The 17,532-nt window shown below is 51.1% G+C and overlaps 3 protein-coding genes across 3 annotated transcripts; 2 read left to right on the top strand and 1 right to left on the bottom strand.

The window, feature by feature from the left end:
* Positions 1–4,718: 4,718 nt before the first annotated feature.
* LOC100900172 (carboxylesterase 5A-like) lies at positions 4,719–6,482 on the bottom strand. Its single transcript, XM_003744141.1, has one exon. The coding sequence runs from the start codon at positions 6,480–6,482 to the stop codon at positions 4,719–4,721; it is 1,764 nt and encodes a 587-aa protein (XP_003744189.1).
* A 5,512-nt stretch (positions 6,483–11,994) lies between these two features.
* Positions 11,995–13,644, top strand: RIC-3 (RIC3 acetylcholine receptor chaperone). The gene is made up of 5 exons (XM_029111688.1): positions 11,995–12,119; positions 12,204–12,452; positions 12,575–12,681; positions 12,756–12,910; positions 13,030–13,644. Exons 1-5 carry the CDS (start codon positions 12,004–12,006, stop codon positions 13,642–13,644), a joined length of 1,242 nt encoding a protein of 413 aa, XP_028967521.1. The 5' UTR covers positions 11,995–12,003.
* A 1,237-nt stretch (positions 13,645–14,881) lies between these two features.
* LOC100899889 (testisin-like) lies at positions 14,882–17,322 on the top strand. The gene is made up of 6 exons (XM_029111687.1): positions 14,882–15,461; positions 15,558–15,756; positions 16,271–16,382; positions 16,537–16,714; positions 16,841–16,992; positions 17,113–17,322. The coding sequence occupies exons 1-6, from the start codon at positions 14,882–14,884 to the stop codon at positions 17,320–17,322; spliced, it is 1,431 nt and encodes a 476-aa protein (XP_028967520.1).
* Positions 17,323–17,532: the final 210 nt, after the last annotated feature.

The following is a 17,532-nucleotide window of genomic DNA, read 5'->3' as shown; positions in this document are numbered from 1 at the left end:
CCTAAAATTACCTCTTAAAACAAAAGTATCACACCGGGGAATTGTCACCCAACTCGACCAAGCAGCCGGCACGCCGCCTACCCGCTCACCCGCCGTTTCCCCGCTCGCAGTCTTGCAGAGCGACGCCCGCCCGCCACCCTGTCAGCCTGCCGCTAGCCGACCAGCCGCTCCCTCTTCGGAAGTGAACGACTCGTCCTAAGGAATGGCGAGAGTATGGACTCATTCAAAACAAGACACAGTCACTCCAGGGAGGCGGAAACGATAAACAGCTCCAGTGGAATCCGCGTTTGATCGACTCGGAGCACGAAATGGAGGAGAATAAACGACAGGACTCACATACCAATTACAAGAAAATCTTCTCCTCCGCGTGAACATCCGACTCCGCTCCCGATCCCTGCGCGCCACTCGTTTTTCTCAAGGTCCGGGAGTTTTGCTCAAAGAAGTGAACTACAATCAGGAGCGAGTGGTCTTGAAGGGAAGCTCTCGCTTGTCAGATCTGTCTGCATGTTCCACCCCTGCAGGTTTTTTTCTCCGTCTCTCTTTCTGAGGAGGGGCACGAACCCTGAGGGCCTAAACTCAATCAGTTCCTCACATTTCATATTCCCTTGTCCGTCACCGGCCGAGACCATTCTTTGCGTCGTGGAACTTCACTCAAGGTAAAGGGGAATTCGGGAGAGGTGTTCCACTGTTTTCGAATCTGCCCGTCTGGCTGTTCGGGGCGCTGTTTCTTGGAGCTAACGAAGAAGATCATTTTTTTTCCAAGACTGAAAACCTCCTCTCCCTCGACGCTTCGACACCCGGCGAAATCCTATACTTTCGGAGCGGGTATTTCTGGAGATCGCCTACGCATATACTTCGAACAGATACGCCGCCACAAATTATGTCAAATTATGTGCGGCGCGACCTTCGGGTTCCCTCTTGAAGCGCGTCAGCCCGCCCAGGAGTCCACGATGATGATGAATTTGGGTTAATCCCCCCCCCATTCGAAAACGGATTCACGATCAGCGGAGAACAAGGGCGCATTGGCGACGATATCTCGTCATCTTATTCGGAGTCGAGCTGGCAATGTCAGAGGTGGCGAGCCGGGCTGTGTGCCGAAGAATAAAAAGAAAGTGACCTCTCACACGTCAGTCCGTGTTTCTCGAGCCTCTCGTCGCGTCGGTGTTCGTTAGCTGTGTGGATTCGCTTCTCAACTCATTGGGATTCTGATGGTTATTTGTTATTCCGATCTTGGATCTCCGCCCCGAGAATTTCCGAATCCGAGAACAGTGAGCGACGTGCTCAGGTAGTAGTAAGATAATTCTATGGTGGCCGTTGAAAGTGTTTTTCCTCACTCCCTCGTTCCCATTCTGAAATCTCCCTTCTTCTTCGGGGCTTAGCGGAATGGATGTTTTGATTCAAGCCACAATCGAACGCTCTCACTTTCGCAGCCTGCGATTTTTTATGCTTTTTCCACCCTACGCTCTCTCTCTCCCTCCGTTCCTCCCTGTGATACCTCCCCTGTCAAGAATACCCGCAGTTGCTCCGGCACATTTGGCTTCTTCCGAGGGAAACGGGAGCTTTACCAGCTCCCCCCACTCAATCGGCGCTTCGAGCCCTCTCAAATTGATAACCCCGAAACGTCGTCGTTGTCGTCGTCGTGGTCGACGCGGTTCCTTTCGAATGATTTATTCACGTCACGGCATTCTTCAAAATCCTCTTCGACTTTCCCTACTGGAGCCGTCGCGTCGGTCCGCTCGCCGGCTCTCCGTTACTTTTCCACTCTCTCCCGGTTGCCTCTCCGATCCCTCGTCGTTTTTCCCCTCTTATTTTTCTAACAGCGTTCATTCTCGATCCACGAGAAACTTCGCCAGCGAGCAGGAAGCAAGCCGGTCTGACCACGTGGAGAGATGGACGACTCCCCTTCTCCACAGCAGAGGCTTCGGACTCCTCCAGTGGAGTGAAGGAAATCCTTAGAAATTGCCCGAGAATGACCCACGTCAACCACGGAAGAGATTGAAGAAAGTGCTAGGAGGATATTGTTTTCTCTCGTAGGTCCGGACCCGGTAGTGAAAACACGGATTGCAGTTCCTCAAAAGCGTTCGGAGGAGGAATGACTCGGTCGGATCAGCTGGTCTTTCATCTTCGGTCGCTTTCTCCTCCTCAGGCCTCCTGACTTCTCCACCAAATCTCTCCCCATCCACTTCTCTGAAACCACGAGCTCCCCCCACTGAGAGTCCGATTTCGCCAGCGGAGGTCGAATAAGAAGGAAATTGGTGCGAAAGCGCGGATAACTCATCCGATGCGCCAGCGTCGTACGCTTGACCACCTTGAAAATTCATTCCTCTCGCTACAGACTCCAAACTCCTTATCACTATTTCCGCTGGTGATCTTGTTGATCCGAAGTTTGCTTTCGGCGCCGACGACGGCGGCGTGGCAGTAGAACGACATCGAAATGCTCTCCACCAGTGAAAGCCGTGTCGCTGCAGGGGAGCCGATGTTCCAAGTCCTCATTGAAGTCGTTTGAAGTAAACTCTAGCTTCGTTTTTACACGTGACAACAGCAAAGATGCAGGTGTACGTACGTACGAAGAGGATCCGCTTGAGAGGCACGAGGAAGGTAGACAGATAGTCGCGACTCGGCTCCCTAACCCACTGCAAGCAAACTGATCAGAGCGGCTCCAGAGCTCGAATGAAAACACGAACCGGTCGATTTGAGACCCGTTTCGCATTTGCACGCACCGATCGGCACCAATCATCATCATCGGCCATCACTCAGAAGCCGACCCTCTCTTTCGGTGCATCGTTCCGACCTGACGCTCACGTCAGACATCATAACCCGCTCAGGAGAGTAAGGGGTGTCGAAGCCGAGGTGAGCAGCGCTGATGTTGGTTGCAGTCGCGGTCGGAGCGAAGAGATGAAAAGCTTCATTACGTAGTCTGGTCTTCACGGGAAAAAGGCTCCTGGTTAATATCCGGAATAATTGGGCCAATCGAATGACGATGCAGCTGGCCTCGATTCGTTCCCCTTTTACCACTCTCGCCACCGAATGGGCTGGCGTAGTAATCATGTGCGCTGCATTCGGCTGGGTTCGCGCCGTAGCTTTCTGTTGGCGGAACGCATCAACCCGAGTCGCTGCTCGTCTGTACAAGTCATTTGTGAATCCTATCGACCGTCAGCGAGAATTCTCCAATTCAATCCAGCTACGCGAGAGATTCTCGATTCTGCCACCAGGATCAAAAAAAGATATCACATTCCTCGTGATCTGCAACGAAGATTTTCAGGATAAAAACCCTCAGAGCATAGTCGAAATGCTGTCGATAAGTTGCGGTCTCGTCTTCCACTCCGAGTCGCCGCGGCTCGGATAGAACTCCTCGCTTGGGACGACAGTCTCAGAGATCTTTTTTTTTTGCACGGCAGTGGAAGTCGGCTTACTTGTTCCGTTCGCCAGTGAATTTGAATTCGAGATTTCGCGGCAGACAAAAATGATCCAGAGCCCATCGGGTGGCCATTATGAGCTGAAATCTCCACATTCGCCTTGATATCTTCACTGACGCAACCCCACCCATTCTCATTTCCTCTGATCGGTTTAGCGCCAAGTCGTGATCTGCGCTCCAAGACTCCCCTCGTTCCATATGGGACGAAGTATTTGGGATCGTCCTCCTCCTGGCTCCGTGCGATGAGCCTAAGCGAAGCCCTTCCTCCAGGAGGCACTATTCACGGGGATGAGGGGGAAAAATTGAATCATGTTCATGTGGGTTCGATAAACGCGTTTGGTTTTCGCAGGGGAAGAATCGAGAGACTGCTGCGAGGTCCCGCTGAAGGTGTCAGCGCGCCTACGGCAGAGAGCTCCTGACAAGCGTGCGGTTTCGATCGCCTATCGCAGAACTTCGAAGACGGCCGGTCTGCATCTGACATTTACGCAGACCTCTAGGAGCGAGCTCTGCTGAAGATTGTTGTCTGTATTTCGATTCCGTCAGAACCCTAGAGGCCCAGAGTGGATTCATATCGGGTTCACAGCGTCAGATGTCAAATCTCTCTTCTTTGAAAGGATGACCATTGTTGGGCATCCCGATTCGTACACGTTCCCGAGTGCAGGAGAAGCCTGCCGGTCTCTTTGGCAGACTCCTCAGACTACTCGCCGATCCGCTGTGCCGCTCGGAACCATCGAGAGGCACAGCGGATCTCCCGCGACCGCTGGCGCCATCTGCACATCGTCCCGGAGAACTCGCAAGTCCTGACCACCAATCGGATATCAAGTGATCCGCAAACCGGTCATGAGCAGGAGTCAGCCTATGAGATACGGGAGAAAGGAGTGGATGATCAAGTCATATACCCCTTGAATACTAACTGAGTGATCTCAGTCAGATACGGTCGCTCAAGATTCCTCAGCTCTTTTGAAATTATTGTTCGTCACCCATGCAACGCCGAGTCTGACGTCGCAGATTCCCACGGAAAATCTCGTTGAGGCACTCCGAGGGTCGCTAGGACTTAGGACGAAAATTACTCCCGGCCGACTCCTCGAAGAATCAGGATATTGGAGGCGGAATGCTTTTTTCCCCCTTCCCGAGTACGGCGAATAATACTGACTGTCTATTGAAATCGGAATTCCGTACGGCAGAATCGTCCCGAGTATCTTGCTGGCAGAAACTGTTCTCCGATATTCCCTCTTTCAAAGGAGAGCGTCGCTCCCATGGATATCATTGGAGCACAAATTCGAGAGGGTTCACAGTTTCGGAGTTAATTTATTTCAGGAGAGGGAGATTTCGAGCATCCAGATGTTGCAAATATTGGCCAAACTGTCCGACAAGTGCGGGCCTTCGGATGGGATGCGATAATTTCTAGACCCTTAGCATCGAAGTTGTTCACGGCGCCGTCTGCCCGATGTGGTGCGAGTCTCGTCCCATTAAATTCTAGCGCCCCATCGGGATCGGACGCGAAATCAGCAATCATTCTGATCGTTTTCTGTATGTAAAGTTTGTCTGCATCGGCCATTTGCCCGTACAAAGACAGATATTGACCCCCGGCTCCCGTATAGAACATCAAGCCATGGTAGGCACCTTTTTCCCGCTCACCTGGAAAGGTCTCATCTACCCGAAGGCGTTGCCAACGGTAGAAGTAGACATTCGGTTGAACCGTTGAGTAGCGATTGGCGAAATTCATCACCGGGCACACGAATAATGCATCGCCTATTATTTGAGTAGCTTCGTTGAAGAGTGTTTCCCCTGCGGAGCTTCGATTTCCGTCCCTCCCATGGTAGATATCTCTGATAGTCTCGTTCTCTGGACCGTACTGAGCAGCATCGGCGGCATGGTGACCTCTTAAAATGTTTATGTCCCATTCCAGAACTTGCTCGAAGTTCTGAAAACTTGGCAGAGGACCATGTACTTTTTTGGAGAGGAGGAATAAACCCTCATTGGTGGTATCGCCGATAATTATCGGGACATTCACGGCGAAGGCTTTCTCATTAGTCATGCATGAAGGCGACCGTGGAAGATATTTTTCATTGTTGAAGGTGGGCCGGAACGTGTAAGTCTGACTCACACCGTATTCGTTCTGGAGCTCGACCAATCGCTTCGCGTCCATTCCCATCAGGCAATCCAGGATTTCCCTACGCTGATCCTTCGATGAGTCATTTCTTAAGTTCGGACAAACGCTCGCTTGCACCATCTGGCGTGCTCTCAAGATGTGGTCTCGTTTAGTTTCGGCATGTGTGAGGGTCAGAACTCCCGCATCGATGACCGCCGCGTGGAACAGACCCGCAGACAAGCCCGTCAGTAGATGCCACGAAATCGAGAAGGATCCAGCACTGACGCCGAAAAGTGTCACTCGATCCGGATCCCCTCCGAAGTATCGGATATTTTGTTTGACCCAGCGCAAAGCGAGCACCTGGTCCAAGTGACCCTGATGGCCCGCTGCGTGCGGGAGACCCAGATCCAGGAATCCGAAAACTCCCAATCGATAATTGAGATTCACAACGACGAGATCCTCGAAAAAAGCCATCTGGGGTCCTCGCCAATCGAACTCGTGGCCGTCTCCCGCGACGTAGCCGCCTCCATGAATGATGAATACGACGGGTCTGAGATCGCCATTCTCCGTCCCTCGTCGTTTCCAGACGTTCAGGTAGAGACAGTCCTCGCTGAATAGATTACTATCGTTCGTGAAGAGCCCGGGCTGCTGCATGCAACCTGCTTTCCATTGCGTGGCGTCGAATTCCGCACCCAAGGTATGGACGGGCCTCAGAGAGGCTTCTCTGAATCGATTTTTGCCGACTGGTTTCGTAGCGAAAGGAATCCCGAGGTAGGCTTCGACGGAATCCTGGGTGTTTGGATCGTAGATGGAAGTATTGTAGTAGAGACCTCTCAATTGAACGGAGCGTCCTGCATCACGTCCAACTCTGAGGAAGGGGCCACACGGCACGCGGATCTCAAAATCTGCGTCTGATATACCGTAGATATATCCACATGACAGCAAGACCAGCACGCGGCAATAACTCGCCGACATCTCTACACAAGGAGCAGTCGAATTCACTCCCCCTCAGCTCGTCAGTGTGAAACGGACGATGTTCGCTCTTAGCTCATCGCTGCTTACCGCTTGAGGTGTTTTCCCGAAGAGCAGCATGAGCCGGTTGTCCGATGCCAGCGCCAATCTACACGATCGTGGTCCAACTTCGAGGCGCGCAGCTCGGTCTGGCGGAGAAAAAAACAGGAATGAGGGGTTTGTGAATTTCCCGGACGCGTCGTCGGATTCTTGCGGCTGAGACTGTCTAATAGAGGCAACGGGAGACGGAGGAGTCCCGCTTGTGCAAAGCCCCAGCGTTTTCGAATTTTTCGAATTTCCCCTCATGACGCATAGCCCGATAGGAGTAAGAATTCCCATTCAAGTGTCTGCTTGCTTTCACTTAGTCCGAGTCTCGATCATGGTCATCACCGGACCCCAGGTAGAAGCGCCCCGACCTCAACGGAGGAAGAAGATGAGACTGAGGATTTTGTTAGTTCTCTGGACGCTGCGACACCATGATTGCGTAGAGCTTGCTCCTTCCCGCAAGATTTTATCTTCTCTATATATAAAAGTCAAAACCCGTCTGTATGTTCGTCCTCATTAGGCTACTACACGCAGGATCACCCTGAAGTTTCGCAAGCACAGCGATACCAGTATGGGGAAGATCATTGACGACTTAATTCTGCGTACTCCTCCCTCAAAAGTGGTTCAATTTTCCCGCTCCTCACCTCACATCATTGTTCCGAGCTGAGTCAAGGGAGCGGTGAATTTGTGGTCACCGAAAAGTGCATGAGACACTAGAGTTGTGATATCGGCATTCATAGCTTTTTGAATCGGTGTTCCTCTGTACCCTGTGTATTCCTCGAGGAAGAGGTGAGGGTTCATTGAAGATTTGGCTGTTAAGGGGGGGGACTGCTCGACAGGTAACCATTTGGTAGAGATGCCACCCGAAAGGCGATCACTCAGTCGTGTCACGCGTCAAGGCCGCCAGAAGCGCGCTCGACGAGCATCGAGGAGTGAGGCGCATCGTGAAGCCGAATAAGAAAGCGAACACCGTTAATTCGAACGCGATTCAGTAAAAATCTATAACCATCAGAGAGCGAGCTTCTAGGAGCTCGGTCGCCGGGAAGAAGCGACAGGCTCTGCTAGTCTATCTATAAAGTACACTTCGTGTCTGCCTGACCCTATTAGCTGCCGAATTATGGATTCCGGCATAATTGTCCGCCCCAGCTGTGGGAGGGTTTCATTATTCTTCAAGGAGGGATATCTCCTTGAAGCTCGGGGATTCCTCTGAGATATCCGTTTATTTTCCGTTTTGCTACACATAGTCGTCTTCGATCGCTCCCCACGGATATAGTGGCGAACCAGCGAGCTATCTTCCCGCAGAAATGACTCCTGAAGTGGGAGATGAGATGGATGACGGGAACGATAATCAAATAATTAGGATTGGGAGGCGAGGGGGAGAGTCGGTAAAGGATGGGGGTGTATGGGAATTGGGAAGAATGGGAAAAATGTGAGAAGATCCGAGAGCAGGAGAGGAACGGGTGAAACGGACAAACGAGGTAAAAAGAGTGGCGGTAAAATAGAAGGGAGGAGTGGAAAATCATCGGAACGGGAAAAAAACAGAGATTTGGCGGAAGAGAGCGGGAACAGGCAGGAAATAATAATCGGGAAATGTGAGACAGCGAGTAATGAGAACGGGGAGAGAGGAGGCAAGCTGCGAGAATATCATGAGCATGAGACACGGCAGGCGAGGAGGGGAGTAGGGAGTGAATGGGAGAGATATGAGAAATAAGAGGAATGGAAAGATGAATGGGAACAGGAGCCATGGTAGGATACGGACATCTGAGAGCAGAAGAGAAACGAGGTAAATGCGGGGGAGGACGAAAAATAAACAGGGGAAAAGAGGAAAATAACAGATACAGGCAAAGTGTGGGGGAGCAGGGAATGACCTGGAAAAAAGGAGAAGACGGGAAAGAGGAGAGAGAAAGTGAAGGAAGAAGAGGAATCGAGAGTAGACGAAAAATAACGGGAGAAGATTCGAACCGGGGAAAGAATAGGAACGGGAAAAGATCAGAGATCCGGGCGGGAAGAGACACAGAGAGAGATCAGGCTACGAGACAGGGAACGGGAAGACGAGAGAATCAGGGGCTGGCGGATAGGCGGTTGAGCGAGAAAAGTAAGGAGGGACAGGAAAGGACTCAGTCAGGCAAGTAGAGGAAGGCTTAGAAGGGTAAAAGGGGTAGCGGGAGAAGGAGAGGAATCAAGACTACGGAGACAACGGGGAAAATGAAGGGTGAATGAAAGAAGAACGGGAAGGGGGACTCGAAGAGCATCGGGTGAAGATCTGAGGTTTGGCATAACGGAGGAGAGGCTCGGAGTGTGAAGGACAAAAATTGAAGAGGAGAAGATGATTGGAAAAATTTGAGAGAAGAAGGAAGAGGGGCCTTGCATGAATATGCATCGAAGGGGTATTTCTCTGCTGAAAATGTACATATACGTCGAGGCTTCATGTGTAAAGTCCTAATTGCGACGCCCGAACGCATCGCTAAGACTGTCTGATAGGGGCACCGGAGAACGGAGAACTCCCGCTCGCGCAGAGCCCCAGCGTTCTCGGATTTTCCAGATTTCTCCTCATGAAGCAAAGTCAAAAAGAGTAGGAAGTCCTATTCGAGTGTCTGTCTGCTTCTACTTAGTCCGAGTCCCGATCATGGCCATCGCTGAACCTCAGGTAGGGTCAGCCCAACCTCGATGGCGAACCGCACGATTTGGGTCTTTGTGTGTCGTCGGTTTTAAGTTCCTTCAACATGCGGGCACTCGAGCACAACCCAACCTATGATCGACGGCATAGTCCTAGCTCCGAGAGTCCCCGAGCAAAACTGTCGCTCGAGCTAGTTTTCCACGCCATAGAGCTCAGTCCGCCTGGTTTAGGTGCAAAAGCCCATATTGAATGCTCATTTTACCTGCTTTCAGTGCATATTCCCGCTCTTTTGGGTGCATGATAGTCCGAGCTCTAAATGAGATACGATAGCAAACATCTCGATAGAATGGACTGACTCGAAGACACTCCGGAAGGTCTTTTTCTACGATCGGACACGCGACACTTCCCAATACCTCTAAACTGTCACAAATGCGTGTCACGCGATCGACTCCCCGGTCAAGACTGATTCGATTCGCAGGAGGCATGCTATTACAAGCTAAGAAAAATTATGAGATTCTGGCGTCGATGAGCCCCTACTCTCCGCAGCGAATTGGCGTGCGGGTGCTATAAAAAGTGATTAGCTATCGCGAACAGCAGACATTTTTAGCGATCTCCACCGGGATTGACCCAGATGGAATAATGTCAGCATTGTTCGTAGCCTAGGAGTCCTAACAGAGGGAGAAGGCTGGCGATGGGCGTAATCGATGGAGCATGTCACCCGCCGTCGAGCTGGGATAGACGAATCTAATTTCGATTTCGCAGTACGCTTCCCAGAAATCACAGCGGAGTAGTGTCTCGGAGTATTGTGCTGCTCCAAGAAAAGAGGCATGGAATCAACCACAACGGTGTATATCCATTATATTCGTTCACTCTCTCGTGGATTGTACCCATGGATAAGAACCAAGGACTCCGACCGTCTAAGTCTGGTCGATGATCCCGCGATCCGGACAATACGTGGGCACCATAGTTCATGCCCGTCCTAGATGCTGGTCGAGAATCGATCGTCTGCCTCCGGCCACTGCGAGACTTTCCAGATATGAGCCAGTCACCGATCTCGCGTACTTCTCGCGGAGAGGGGAAGATGCCTGGCCTGATCATCGATTCTTCCAAGATTAAACGATAAATTCGTCCCTGTCTCACCTCGAAGATGGGAATCATTCAAGGGTAGCTTGCCGGCAGTCGATTTGAAAGCTAGATCCTGACTTTCGTTTAAATCGAGTCAAACGTCACAGAGCTCTCGCTTGATCTCCGCGACGGAGTTCGAGTTGCGCCTGCCTCGATCCACTCTGTGATCAAGTTCGAGACAGTTACTCACCTCCTAATCAGGGATCGAGTCGCTCTGGGCGGATCTGGACACTTGCGGGCGTAGGACCATCCTCCCGCACATCACTGCTACAGCAGAACACATGTCGAAATTCCTCAAAGTATGGAGGGACGATGAGCTGCCAGACGTTGGAGAGCGTCAGCTGCGGAATCCCTCCTCACGGATGTGGAGACCTTATAGGTGTCTGCATCTGCGTCTGTTGGCGGGACAGAACATGAGAAACATGGGGAAGCATGAGATGGGGATCCTGCCCCGCCCATACCGAGAAGATCTTATGGTGAGCTCCGGATCTCAGTCTGCTTCCTCGCTTCCCATCAAAATTCACTCTCGGTCGGATAGGGAAATACATGCTCCTATGCGATATATCTTTTTGGAGTACGAGTAGAGCTGCCAACTGCTCGGTTTAACCATAGGGTCTTTTCAACTCATGAATATCATAGTCGAATGGCGTTCGCGAGTCTGTGACGAATGTGCCGTGCGGCAGCAGGAACGTATCGGATGCGAACGAGGAAAAAAATATATGTTGCGATTCGATTTTCCAAAAGAAGCACATCTGGAATCTCGGAAGGCTGCACAAGACTCTACCTTTGCTCCACTTTGATCATGTGAAGCCATGGATGATTCAGTGATGATTTTTTTCTCAGCATTTTTGTTCCCTTATCAGATGTCTCGGTCTTCATTCCCGATTGATATAATCCTCTGGAGGAAGATAAACCATTTCTCGAGCAGCAGGATCGAAAAATATCAGGATTGCTTGCTAAGCATAGCTTCCTGCTCATACGACGCGAAATTCATGCGGGAGACCGACGCGTGACCGGTTTTGACGAATTTTGATTTATTGCTTCGGACAATTTCAGATCCCATCGAGTAGAGAGACTGAGGTCGGGGTTCTAGACGAAACTTTTGATCCGAAATCAATCGTCAGATCTGGTTAGTTCCTCAAAACCAGCCGGATCGGTGGAAGCACTATATCTCGAAGACATGATCCTGTCAGTGGCATCTGAATATGGGTCGCTCCATCGGCTCATGCCCTGGTAGCACTATGCGACTGCTTCTCGTTTGAGGATCGGGGACCGGAAAGAAGCACAGGAGCTAGACGACCACAGGAGAAGCGAAAGGACTCCACTCCGCCATCTTAGTCGTCTAGGATGAACGTAAACATCGCGCACAGTCGATTCGAACACCCGAGATATCCTGATATATCTCCCATCGGAGCGTTTCATTTTCCTCTAAATTCCGCTACAGTAATCGGTGAGTCCTCGCGCCATGAAGCATTGCGGAAAAGTTGGACGCGACGGTTTTTCAGAGTTCGAGCACGTTGTGATTCAGTAACAATAGATGGCGAACATGCTCCATCCGAGAATTCGCCTGAAAACCACCTCGGTTTCAAAGAATGAAACGCGATCTCAGAGAATCCCGGCATGCTTGTGGGATCTTTCAATGGGTGAACAGAAGGGAAATTTCGCACACTCGGTTTTTTCGGCAGGTCCGAGACCGCCATGTCGAACGAAGGTCTCTCCACCGGCAAGACCGTGGCTATCCTCGCCACGGTCGTCATCTGCCTGTCGGTGCTATGGCCGAAATGTTTCTATCCTATGTTCCTGACAGCTCTGAAGTGAGTATGGTATTGGACAGTGACTTTCTCCGACGCATTCTCGTACTTATCGAGCGAAGGCCTTAAAAAATACCCTTTTTCTAGTCGCAACGACGATACAGCCGGTCTCCCACCTTGGAGACCCCCGAGAGGCGCGATGGCAGCCCGGCTGGCGGAGAACGGGAGGAGCATCCCCAATCCCAGTATGCGCGGTCGTCACAAAGATCCAGCGCCCTCCACGTTCAACGTCTTCATGCCGGTGTACACTATGGTCATGATTCTGGTTTTTGTCTTCATGATCTTCAAAATAATATCCAGATCCAGTTCTCGGAAAACCCGCTCGGAAAACGGAAGGTGAGACGGACGGTCCCGACTGGCTCCGGCTTATTAGCCTTATCCGCTTCGTGTCGAGAGAGCTCTCTAGGAGTTTCATTACTTCCATGTCTCTCTGGCTGTGAGCTCATTGCCAATTGCAGAATACCTAGCGACTTTCCGAACCAGGCCGGGCAGCGTGTTTCGGATGGTGTTGGACAGAACAATAACTTCGAGGGTCCAAAGAGGAATCGCAAGAATCTCCGGGATGGTAAGATGGACCGAGAAGGGGGATGAAATAGTCTGATCAGCCATGGACACGCTTGACACTTATCTACATTGCAGCCTTCCTGAACAATACCGAGCGTATTCTGAGAACCTATGGTAGAGAGAAGATGGTGGACGCTCTCAACGTCGTGGTACACGAGCTCGCCGAGTACCAACGGGCTATTGAGCTGTCTCAGCAAATTGAGGATAAAATCCTTGAGAAAGAGGCAAAGGTGAATAAGCTCGATAAGTCCCTTCATCCCTCCCCATTCGGGGTGCTTGCCCTCCGATGAACGCGCTCCGCAATGCGGGCGTCATCAGCGACTCTCGATATATTTCCATCATTTTTCAGATAAAGCGGATGTTAGGTGAAAAATATGTCGCCCAACCTGGGGCTGAGGCGGAACCTCAGGCTCAGCCGCTAGAAGAGTCGGGACCTGACTCAGAGGCGCAAACAGGAGCGGATCGACAGCCAGAAGTGCAGGGAGAGCCAGAGACCGAGATGATGGACGAGCGAGATTTGATTTCCGAAGACCCGACCGATAGCGGAGGCTGCGAATCGGACAGCAGCGCTGTTGAGGTTGTGGAGCCGCCACTCGATTCTGAAAACGTCAATTGCTCGAGCAGTCAGTCGGATGCGAGCCCCGAGCCCATCGAAAAGATTATAGAAGCAACAGAGCTGAGCGAGATTTGCCGCAATAGTGAAGGTCTGCAATTCATTGATCACGTCACGGAGATCAAGCCTGGCGAAAGTTTAAGCTGCTACGACGAGCTGATTTACGGCGAATCCGTTGCGGCTCCTATTCAAGCTCCAGAAACGGAAATGTTCAAAGATTACGAGCACTGGCAGTCGATCTCGCCCGAGGAGCTATTCCAAGCCACCTCATTCGAGACAACACATTACAAGGAGACCGCCAGGAGCCGGAATTTGAGGCGGAGGAAGCATAGGAACTTCGAGACGCACTGATCGTGAGTTGCTGGGATCAGTTGAAAGTCAAGGAGGTGTGCGGCAACGAGTGCTCTCTGTGTTCCTTCCGAGGGAAATTGCAAAGCGCGGCGCGACGCACCTCGCCTCAAGTTGTAAATATCATGCTGCTAGGCGCCGGACGGCGGCAATAGGGGGGGTCTAGGATAATATTCGAGGGCAGGGTTTCTTGTTGCCCATTGACATATGTACTCCGAATGTTGAGGTAAATGATGCAGTCACATCCACCTAATATACGCAAAAATTGACTGGATGCTCCTCCTAGATTCGGGTAAATCTGTATTCGAGGGCAGGTTGAAGCTAAGAGTTCAGCTTCATTATTAGAGATTAGTCAATAAAGAGCGGGTGAACTCGAAGACGAACTCCTGTTTGATCGGGAGAAGATAGCTTACGAGAAAAGTTCTCACAAAACTTTTTTGTTCGCCCCCCTGTTGCGGGGACTTCCCCCACGGATCCTCCAGAGCTGCTCTTATCATTCAGGATGATATTCTCCCGCTTCTGATTCCACTCGAGAAGGGGTTCCACATTCGAACAGAACAAAGGTATTTCCGCATGAGCTCCCAACTGACGGCGACGGAAAACACAAGACAGCGAAAGCTCGAATAAATGTCGAAGTAAAAGTATTTACATAGTCAGAAGTCACTACGCTTCGAGCAGTCGGGTGGTGTCGTCCCATGCTTGGAGACGTTTCACTTCGATGTCGCGTAGAAGAAAGGGATCTTCAGCGTCTTCTCGCCTCCTTCTTCCCGTTCGCGAAATTCTGGCTCCAAGAGTCTTGGCCTGATATCCGAACTGCAGATCAAATTTTGAGGCATTTCCATCACCACAAGACGTCCGACGGTTTTTTTGCGAAGAGCTGTGTTGTCCCGGCAAGAATTGTAAGTCACGCCGCGTCGTATGAGATCGTACTAAGAGACTGCTGTCTCGATATACCAGACTGGCTATTTCCATATAGTTTCGTTCCGGATGCTCATTGAGCTTAACAAGTACTTCGCTGGAGAAGTCGAATTTTTCGGAACTTGATCACTGTAACGCTTTACAGAAAAATTTCTGCTTCGCGCGGATTGCCTCGCCGTGCGTGTTGATAATGAAGGCGTAGTTGACACAAGGAGCCACGAGCGTCAGAAGATGGCCAACTAGCCTACATCGTTATCGATAGCGCCCGCGCAATCGGCAATTTTGGCGCGGAGTAAGCTTTGACTTTCAGAGGCACGGGAAAATGAAACTCAGAGTGAAAAGGTCATTTTTCGCCATATCATTGTGTTGCCTGCTTCACGTGCACCAGACTTCGGCGCGCGATTCCCGGCAGCGCTCGGAAGTGTTCATAGACAGTGAGGAAGTTATATTCGATGGAGTCGGCTACGAAGTTCACGATGATTGGAGACCGATGACCGAGGAGCCCGTCGATCTCAAGCAGCGTCCTACATCGCCTCCGAGAACAACGATCACAGAAATCCCCCGGACGAAGGACATCACGTCCCAGACAACCTCGACGGCAACGACCGCGGGCTCGATACAAAGAGACTCGGTGGGAACGACCACTGTTTCGCCAGTGAAAAAAGTTTCGACGGCTTCCGTGGAGCACGCAGCATCATCCAATACGACCGACGGAATCGCTGCAGTGTCTCCTGGTACGACCAGGGCGCCGTCAGTCGGACTAGCGAACACAACGATTCCGCTCTCGACAACTGCTAGTACCGCCGCAAATTTCTCGAGTACGACGCCGATGCCGCCCGAAATGCCCTCTGATTCACAGCCCGAAGATGAACCATCGAACACGGACATTCCAGCTCCTCGGGGTAAGTTCGGGACGCGGAACACAAAACGCCGGAGCTAAGAATTCATTCGACCACACCAGATATCAGAGAGTGATTGGCTTTGTCTTTCTAAAAAAGCTGGCTGTGGTGTGAGCGCATTCCCTGACGATGAGCCGGACTTCCGGATAGTGGGAGGACGCGACGCAGACCGTGGCGAATGGCCCTGGCAGGTCTCGATCCGACTGCGGCATCCCACCGCTGGGAAATTGGGTCACTGGTGTGGAGGTGCCATCGTCAACCGCAGGTGGATCTTAACCGCTGCTCATTGTATAGTCAAGTAAGACTCCCTAACGCCAGATGCGATTTTCATTAGGCTTATATCCACCCTCCAGTCCTAACTTTAGATATCGATCTCGTTCGTTGAATAACACTCGCGTCGCGGAAATCGGGACATTCCGCCGAACTCGGAGTTTTGAGGCGAGAGGAAGGGCATACGGGCTTTGCAAAAAGGGACGAATTGTTCATCTGAAGAAACTACTGTGAACAGGATACGGAGGGGAAAATGTCGCTTAGGTATTTCACGCTCGAAAGATATTCATAAGGAGTCATAACTGTCCCGGATCTTGTCAATCTTCCGATCGACGGAAACTCCCGAATCGTCGGACAAGCCAGGATTGGATTCGGAAAAAGACATCGGGCACTCCTCCATCATAGCAGAAGCATATGGCGCGTAACGTTTGCTTCGCCAATACATTCGTCATTGAATAGCGGCAGTGAGACGTCGAGCTCGGATATATGTACATATACGTTGTATAAAAATCTTTCCTCGTAACCGGAAGCTCAACGTTCAGGAATTGCTCATCTTGCAGCCAAATGTTCGCCCTACCTCAGGCAACATTCTGGACTGTCCGTCTTGGAGACTACTGGATCAAAACAACAGAAGGAACTGAGGCAACCATCAAGGTCAACCAAGGACAAATATATCTATCTATCAATTAAATCATTCGATGAATCTGTTATTAATCTGTGTTAAGCAGACTCGGAGCTCCCTCGCCACATCGAGGGGGCACATCGAGACGGATTCCGCTAATTTCGGTTATTCTTTTTGCTGAAGCAGGTCTCGCATATCTACCCCTTCCCTTGGTACAAGGGTTACGACCAGGACATCGCGCTGATTCGTTTGGACTCACCGGCAAACTGGACGAATTACATACGACCTGTTTGTCTCCCCAATGATGATGATGACTTCCAGGGTCTTACTTGTGTGGCGACCGGCTGGGGCAAAGTCGATAGTAGTCAGTAGCTCATCCCCGCTTTGGAAGTGCTTTCTTAGCTCAGCGAACTTGAAATTCATTGCTCTGTCGAAAACTGCGGTACATCCTTGAGAGAGCTTATGCCTGAATCCTAACGATCGATTCCAGATGCCAAAGCGTCGAACGTCCTGCAAGAAGTGTTCGTCCGAGTATTCGAGAGCACAATCTGCGATTCTGTCTACCGACCCAGATTCAAGATCGGGATCAAGAAACACCACATGTGCGCCGGAACATTAGATGGCGGCAGAGGAACATGTCATGTAAGCTCAGGGCAACCGCCACCGTTTCTCCAGCATGATACTCCGAGGGTGATTTAGTTGCAAGTAAATAGAGCTATCAGCGACTGATTTGTCGAAAATTGATCCGAATCGACATTACAGGGGGACAGCGGAGGTCCTCTCATGTGTCGTCTGCAGGATGGGCGGTGGTATTTGGCAGGAGTGACATCCTTCGGGTCCGGATGTGCGAAACGGGGATTCCCTGATGTCTTCTCGAATGTGCCCCACTACATGGAATGGATCCGTGAGATGATGGAACGCCACGAAAGAGAGGACGAAAGAAGAGACCCAACGTGGAACGGGATTTTCTAGCGTGCAGCCATTGGAAGCCGCATGAATCACTCGGTCCGACGCAGTTATCGAAGCGGATCTCAGCGTGGTATGATGAACCCGCAGGATCAGAGAAGATTCACAAATAAATCAGTATGGCAAATGATACCTATATATCATAGCAGAATTCCGCTTCTGTTCTCTTTTCCCAGCCCCATGCAGGTTCACTCACAATATATACATCAGGGATAA

The sequence above is a fragment of the Galendromus occidentalis genome, unplaced genomic scaffold (genome assembly GCF_000255335.2).
Source record: "Galendromus occidentalis unplaced genomic scaffold, Mocc_1.1 scf7180000077460, whole genome shotgun sequence".
Classification (NCBI taxonomy): Eukaryota; Metazoa; Arthropoda; class Arachnida; order Mesostigmata; family Phytoseiidae; genus Galendromus; species Galendromus occidentalis.
This window is presented reverse-complemented; position numbering and strand designations above follow the sequence as displayed.